At 35.4% G+C, this 8,626-nt stretch overlaps 1 protein-coding gene across 1 annotated transcript; it reads left to right on the top strand.

Annotated features, from left to right (window-relative positions):
• The first annotated feature begins 7,338 nt into the window (after positions 1 to 7,338).
• On the top strand, positions 7,339 to 8,295 carry LOC136176643 (olfactory receptor 13C2). Its single transcript, XM_065947104.1, has one exon. The coding sequence runs from the start codon at positions 7,339 to 7,341 to the stop codon at positions 8,293 to 8,295; it is 957 nt and encodes a 318-aa protein (XP_065803176.1).
• Positions 8,296 to 8,626: the final 331 nt, after the last annotated feature.

Below are 8,626 nucleotides of genomic sequence, written 5' to 3'. Positions count from 1 at the left end.
CTCCTCAGTAGCTACCTCTTTAGAGGTTCAGCTACTAATGAGGAGTCATGAAAATTGGCTACATGTAAAAAAGAAAGATAAAAATATCTATTGTTGCTCCAACCTGGAAAGAGAGTTAGTATCTGGTTTGAAGGTAAGTTATTGTAAAGACAAGAACCAAATCCTATCAGCTACAAGCAAGAGTTGGACCGATGGGTTAAATGTGTCAAGTTTGAAATTAAGATGTTTTTCTCACTGAAGAGAGACTAAATATTGGAAATGGAATTTAAGGGTCTAGTCACTGAGAGATAGTAGGGAGACATAAAGACTTTTGAGATCGCAAGAGCAGTTTAACATGCAAAAGCATTGAGGAAGGAACAGAAAGGAATTTGCCCAGTAGTTATGAATTACTTTGTATCAATGTGTAGCTTTTTAGAGTAGCACACAGTATTTGAACACTCTTATCATGTTTAGCTAATTAAGACTCCCTGCATAGTAGCCAGGGAACTCTGTGTTTTGTAGCATGAATTCATAACAAGCAGGTCTTTCCTTGTCCTCTAGCAGCAGCTCTGATTCATTTGGCTCGGTCAACTGAGAACAAGGTGAACTCCTTGCCAGATACTGTGCTAGGGACTCTTTGTTCCGAGAAACATGTGAGGAGGAAAACTATGACCAACTTGCCTTAAAGAAACCTCATATCTGAAATAGATGTTTTACCAAAGCATTGAATAGCCAGAAACAGACCTGATTGAGCATTATTATCGTGTGTTTGCATACACTATTGGTGACTATTTTGAATATTTGCTTTTCTATCATTAGGTTATAATTGTAAAAATGAGTGACTTTTTCATTTCTTTTTTTATGTCATAGACTTTCTAAAAATGTTAACACAGTCTCAGTTAAAAAAAATTCAGCCATCTTTTTAAGACACGGAACATACTAATGCCTCCCTAAAGTCCTATTTTTTTTATGGAGTGAATTGAACCTTATGAGTGATTTTTCCTTTTTGCCACTCAGTTTGCTGACATTCAAAGGATCAGAGTGTGATAAAGGATTGGAGTGTTATATACTGTGATAAAGTATATTAGGTTCTGATGGTAAAATGAGCATAATACCATTTGTCAGAACACTGTGTGTGACGTGAGTAAACTTTTCAGCTGTATCTACCTGTCCGTATGAAAAGACGATGACTGGTTCAAAGATGAAAAAGACTAACAGAAGGAAGAACCATGATAGAGAGGCATAAAGGAAACTACTAATAGTGGAAACCATTATTGTGGTAATTGTATAATATATACTATCTCATTTGATCTTATCCACAAATATATGGTACAGGTGCTTTCTTTATCTTCATGCTATAGCTGGGGAAGGTGATGATCAGAAATATGCCCATGCCACCCTGGTTAGTAAGGGGCAGAGTTACATTTAAACTAAGCCTACCTCCAAGGCTTGTGTTCCTAACAGTTTTATGGAGTATGTCTGGTAGAATATCATGTAGCATGGAGGCAGCTCATGGAACAAGGGTTTTTGTAGAGATGATTTTTACAGGTGTAGGTATAACCTCCATTATTCAGTGAACTTCACATGAACCTACTGCCCTTTGGGGTCTCAAGTCATTTACACAGTAACCCAGAAAATCTGAAAAATTTTAACAAAATGCAAATTTTATAAAAAGCTGCTAAAGGTTAAGAGCTGGGGATAGGAGATGAGTTTAGAATGGGGAAATGAAGTTGAGGTTGGAGTGATTTTGGGGTGACTAGTTATGCCCAGAAATTGGGAAGATAGACCTGAGATTCAGAACAAAGTAACGTTTAAAGATAGGCGGACAAAGAATTCTGAAGAGGGAAGGGTTTTTGTACTTGTGAGTGAAACAAGAATAACAACTAACATTTATTGAGCTGTAATTTTATTCCAGGAATTTTGCTAGCTCCTAAAGGTAGTAAAACATTTAATGGAAAGGAAATGACTGGGGTAGAAGTACAGATTCTAAACCAGATCAGAGGATTGCTTGCAGCTTGATGGAGGGACAGGAGATCCATATGGGCCTGCAAATACTAATGATACTACTGAAAGTATCTTGAATATTAAACATGACTATATTTAAAGAACTTGTTAGTCTTTAGCAGTTCCCATTTAAGGTGTGATACCTAATAAGAACAATTTTTAACCGTATGTAGTTGTGTCCCATGGCAGTGGATGGTTTGATGTAGTATGCCATCAAAAAAGTGAAAGGAGAAAGGTTATACATCTCAAAGACAAGAATTCTTTAGCTTAAATATAATTTATTTTATGATAGATATTATAGTCACAAGATTCAAGAATTTTAAAAGGTACTGAATAGCATACAGTGAACAGCCTCCCTTCCATTTATGTTAACAAACTATTCATTTCCTTTCCTAGAGATAGCAAGCTATTCCTGTTTATTTTTCTATAGGTATCCTACATAGGAGCAAATAAATGTTGGTATATGTGTGTGCGTGTGTGCGTGTGTGCGTGTGTGTACAGACACATATAGTGACTCAGACGGTAAAGAGCCTGACTGCAGTGCAGGAGACCCGGGTTCAATCCCTGGGTCAAGAAGATCCCCTGGAGAAGAGAATGGCAACCCACTCCAGTATTCTGGACAGAGGAGTCTGGCAGGCCCCAATCCATGGGGTCGCATAGAATCAGACAAGACTGAGCTACTAACACACACATATATGCAAAATATTTATACAGAAATGTTACTGTGCCTTATATACTGTTCTGAACATTTGTATTGCTGTCTAGTCATTAAACCACATCCTACTCTTTAGCAACCCCATGGACTGTTGCCCACCAGGCTCCTCGGTCCTTGGGATTTCCCAGGCAAGAATACTGGAGGGGGTTGCCATTTCCTTCTCCAGCGGTTCTTGTCAACTACCACTGAGCCACCAGGGAAGTCAGTTCTGAATATTACTTTTCTACTTAATAGTTCTTGACGATCGTTCCATATCAATGCATGAAAAGTCTCTTAATCTTTTTGACAGCACCAGTATTTTATTTCATTATTTCTATGTCCCCTTCTCATCGAAATTTAAATTGCTTCCACATCTGCTATTACAAATGGTACTTTAATGAATCAGTTTTTAAATAAATTACTTTACACATGCACAGGCATAATTGTGTGGTAATTACCTGGTGGTAAATTCTGTAGTCAAAGTTGCATGCATGCCTTTATGATTCTGTTTAACACTGCCAATTTGTCCTCCACAGAGGATGCACCAATTTATGTGTTCACTGAGAATGTGTAAGAGTGCCTGTCTCCTTACCTTTAGAAGGCAAGGTCATTAGAGATGAAACCATGGCTCATCCTTGTTAGACATCAGTGCAGTGATACCCAAGTATAAGTCACAGTGAGTGATATTAGGAAATTTTTCTGAGCAGAAGTTCTTTAGGAATATGGTCACTAAGTTTCTTAAACATTCCTTTCTATATATATATATATATATATATATATATATATGTATGTGTGTGTATATTATATATGTATGTAAACATATAAAGTCCCAAATAGAGTAACAAGGTGTCAATTAGCAATAATAGTCTCAATTCATGTATCCATTTGTGTGTTTCTAGCTAATATATATTTTTGATCTTCAAATTAATCTAAAGTTGATTCTCCTAATTTATCTTGGTAGCATCTTGGAATTGTGGGGTAGGGATAGAAATGGAGGAATATAACTATTCTTGTAGTTCTATCTTCATTTTGTGTTTGAGGGATAATTTAGGAGATTAGGAGCAGTCTAGTTGAAAAAGTTCATTTGGATTTATCTGTAAGCTGGTGTAGAAACACCTGGATGAACATTTTGGCCAACACAATAGTTATTTTTTACAAGCAAATGTTTGGTCTGTATGTCAGATTGTCAAAGTAGAGAAAGAAGATAACTCACCACTCATGGAATGGAAAAAATGAACAAAGTGTTCAAGTTAAGGCAAACAATTGGTGTATCAGTCAGCAGAAATAAGAAAGTGGGAAATATAAGTAATGCAAAGTACGTATGTAATAAAAATAAAGTATATGGAAGGAATGAAATGAACTACATTTGTAATTGTATTTTAAAGTGAATGGAGTGAGTATGCTCATAAAACAGCAATGACTGTGAAAAGAATTAACAGGTTACACCCACCTATATGTTACATATAGTTAGTGATCAGATATTTTTATACAATTATTATTATATTTAATTTATTTTATTATAATAAAAATGTGATGTGTAAGTCTAAAGTCATATATTTTTGGCAGCAAGTTACTTGATCCTTGTTGAAAATGCAAAAAAAAAAATATGAATTCTCTTTGGGCGAGACATTATGATTTATATATATTTACACACAATACATGTGTACACATAATCAGGGCATTTATTGAATGCCCTATTCAAATGTTTGAGATAATTTTCTGTTATCTATATTTAATCAATTCTATATAAATATTTAAAATCAAGTTTTACTTGTGTATCTAGGATTATTTTTATATGCTTAGTTTCTGTGTTGCTTAGTGCATACCTGTTTATGGCTGATAACCTTCATCATAAATTGTGAATGTTATTTTAATCGACCTATTTTTATCACATTTTGTACTTCCCTGGATCAGGAAGATCCCCTGGAGTAGGAAATGGCAACCCACACCAATATTCTTGCCTAGAAAATCCCATGGCCAGTGGAGCCTGGTGTTCTGCAGTGCATAGGGTGACAGAGAACTGGGCACGACTGAGTGCACACAGCCAAGAGAGCTAAAGTGGAGCTTCCCAGGTGGCTCTGGTGGTAAAGATCCTGTCTGCCAACACAGGAGATGTAAGAGATGTGGCTTCTATCCCTGGGTCGGAAAGACCTCCTGGAGAAGGAAATAGCAACCCACTCCAGTATTCTTGCCTGGATATCAATATCATAAAAGTGGAATTTAAATTTAAAGTACAAAATGTGATAAAAATTATTGTAACGTTCACAATGTATGAAGAAGTTTATCAGCCATAGACAGGTACACACCAAACAACACAGAAACTAAGCATATAAAAATAATTGTAGATAAACAAGTAAAACTTGATTCAGTTCAGTTCAGTAACTCAGTTGTGTTCGATTCTTTGCAACTCAATGGACTGCAGCACGCCAGGTTTCGCTGTCCACACCAACTTCGGGAGCTTGCTCAAACTCATGTCCTTTGAGCCATTGTTATCATCTAATCATCATTATATAGAGTTAATTAAATATAGATAACAGAAAATAATCTCAAATATTTGAATAGGGCATTTAATAACCTGATTATGTGTATACATGTATTATTATATATATATATATATATATATAAATAATATATTTCCCCCAAAGAGAATTCATATTTTTATTTTTTGTTGACATTTACAACATGGATCAAGTAAATGGAACCAGAAATATATAACTTTAGAATTACAGGTCACATTTTTTATCGTAATGAAATGAATTAGATATAATAAAATGGAATAAAAATATCTGATCACTAGGTATACATATCTACATAACACTTGGGTTAAAGAAAGAAGGAGAAGAAAATTATCTGGAAACCAGTAACAAGAACATTTCATTTTGAAATCTAAGTCTATAGTAAAACTAAGTGTTTTAAATGACTCAGAACTAGAAAGAGGATAAAGATAAAATATTAAGAAATATTTTTTTCTTATTTCTTGAAATTAGAAAATGCCAAATAAGCCTAAAGAAATTTACAAACACAAAAACCTACATTAATGAAACAAAGTGGAAAGGACAAATCTCTCCAAAAGCGTTAAATTTTTTTTTTGTTTTGAGAAAACTTGTAATAGTGGACAACCTCTTATGAAACTCATGAAAAAAGAAATCAATTAAGAATAGCAGTGAAAAAGTAGATAGAACTACTCATAAGGGGAGACTACAGAATTATGAAGAATTATACACCAATAGATATATTTTTGTCACAGAAATGAATAATTTCCTTCAAAATATAAAGAATTAAAGTGCTCTTAAATCACCATATTGAAATCTCTCTGACTAATCCCCTATTTTAGTCTGATATTTCTTTTGAAATATTAGTATTGTCTATTAGATTACAAGACATTCTAGACTGTGAGTCAAGTTCTCTGCAAAATGAACAATTAAGTTTGAACTCCACAGTCGTATGGCTTGGATTCAAGTTCTGGCTCAATCACTTATTTAGCTATGACCTTGACCTTGACCTTAAGTAAATTACTTATTTTCCTCCTTTTTTATTGGTGAAGGAAATGGCAACCCACTCCAGTATTCTTGCCTGGAGAATCCTGTGGACAGAGCAGCCTGGTGGGCTGCTGTCCTTAGGGTCGTATATAGTCGGACATGACTGAAGCGACTTAGCATGCATTCCCTTTTTATAATGAAAATGACAATGCTAATAATAGCAATAATTACCTAATAGGGTTGATTCTCAGACTAAATTAGGTAACATACAAATAAAATAATTAGTTGAGTAAGAAATATTAGTCCTAAAAAAAAAATTTAAAAAAAAGAAGTATTAGTCCTTTGGTCCTTGACTGTATTCATTTATTCAACAAATATTTCTGAACCTCTTATCTCTGTATCTGTTATATTGTAGATACTGGTATTGTAGAAGTAAACAAGAAAAAGTCCCTGCCTTGATAAATTTTTCATGCTAATGGACAAGTCAGATAATAAGCATAACAGTATAACATGGAAAAGTGATAAGATCATTAATCTATTGTGTGGTGGTTTGTTGTTGTTTAGTCACTAATTATGTCCAACTCTTTGTGACCCCATGGACTGTAGCCCACCAGGATCTTTTGTCCATGAGATTTCCCAGGCAAGAACACTGGAGTGAGTTGCCTTTTCCCTCTCCAGTTGTGGTTTGTAGCCAATAAAAATAGTTTATTTTTCAGTTACACATAATGCAATACTCATATTTATTTTAAACTCTAGTTAACTTGTGGTGACAAATATGAGCAAAAGCTCAGGCTTCAGCAAGGAAGACTTGGGTTTGAATCTTCCCTCTGCTCTAAATTTACCTTTAATTGAGTTTACTTAATATTTTTGCTTTGATTTATTTATTGTAATATGTGGATGATGATACCTCTCTCCCAGAACCTTGATGAGATTCAATAAATTATATGGCATATTGCTTGTAGCTTGAAATATGTTTGTTTCTCTTCCCTTCCCCCTCTCTATTGTATTTGGTCCACTTTCTTTCTTTTCTTCTTTCTTTGATCTATTCCTTTTTATATTTTCTTTTCTTCCTATGAGTATATGGTACTTCTACATTGGTACATAGTTGAATATAATCATAGTAGAATACATATTTTATCTTAACATATTCTAATGTATTACAGGTGAAGAAGAAAGCATAGAATGGAATGGGAAAACCAAACCATTCTGGTGGAATTTTTTCTGAAGGGGCTTTCTGGTTACCCAAGGCTTGAACTACTCTTTTATGTGCTAGTCTTAATAATGTATGTGGCCATCCTTCTGGGAAATGGCACCCTTATTCTCATCAGCATCTTAGACTCCCACCTTCACACCCCTATGTACTTCTTCCTGGGGAACCTCTCCTTCCTGGACATCTGCTTCACCACTGTCTCCATTCCCCCCATGCTGGTGAGCTTCCTCTCAGAAAAAAAGACCATCTCCTTCTCTGGCTGTGCCGTGCAGATGTTCCTTGGCTTGGCCATGGGGACAACAGAGTGTGTGCTCCTGGGCATGATGGCCTTTGACCGGTATGTGGCTATCTGCAACCCTCTGAGATACTCTGTCATCATGAGCAAGGGTTCCTATGTGCCCATGGCAGCTGGCTCCTGGATCATAGGAGTTGTCAACTCTACAGTACAAACTGGGTGTGTAGTACAATTGCCTTTCTGCAGGAATAATGTCATCAACCATTTCACCTGTGAAATTCTGGCTGTCATGAAATTGGCCTGTGCTGATATCTCACGTAATGAGTTCATCATGCTAGTGGCCACAACCTTATTCATAATGACACCATTATTGCTAATCATTATCTCTTACACATTAATTATTATCAGCATCCTCAGAATTCGCTCTTCTGAGGGGAGAAGCAAAGTCTTCTCTACCTGCTCAGCCCACTTGACCGTGGTGATAATATTCTATGGAACCATTCTCTTCATGTACATGAAGCCCAAGTCTAAAGAGACACTTCATTCAGATGACATGGGTGCTACTGACAAACTTGTATCTGTGTTCTATGGAGTGATGACTCCTATGATTAATCCTTTAATCTATAGTCTCAGAAACAGGGATGTGAAGGAAGCAGTAAAACATTTACTGAGACGTAAAAATTTTAATAAGTAAATGGAAAAGGGACAGGTGATGTTTATAATCACAGTGTAGAAATCAGTTAAGGAAATCAGAGTGTCAAATGGGTTCTTAATGCTGCATCAAATTTATCTCTCTAAGCTCTCAAGCTCTAAAATGTTGTTTTTGGTCCAGAGCATAAGGAAAGTAAGTTAAGAAATTTCAGTGTTTTAAGAGTCAATGATTACAGTTTGTTGTTGCTGAAGAGCTTGATTATGAGGCTAGTAGAGGGATAGTGTAGTAGGAAGAGAGATTTTAATACAGGGAAAAGATATACTAGTATCAAAACCTTAAAAATCTTTTGGCCAATTTCATACTTCCTTAGTTT

The sequence above is a fragment of the Muntiacus reevesi genome, chromosome 10 (genome assembly GCF_963930625.1).
Source record: "Muntiacus reevesi chromosome 10, mMunRee1.1, whole genome shotgun sequence".
NCBI lineage: Eukaryota > Metazoa > Chordata > Mammalia > Artiodactyla > Cervidae > Muntiacus > Muntiacus reevesi.
This window is presented reverse-complemented; position numbering and strand designations above follow the sequence as displayed.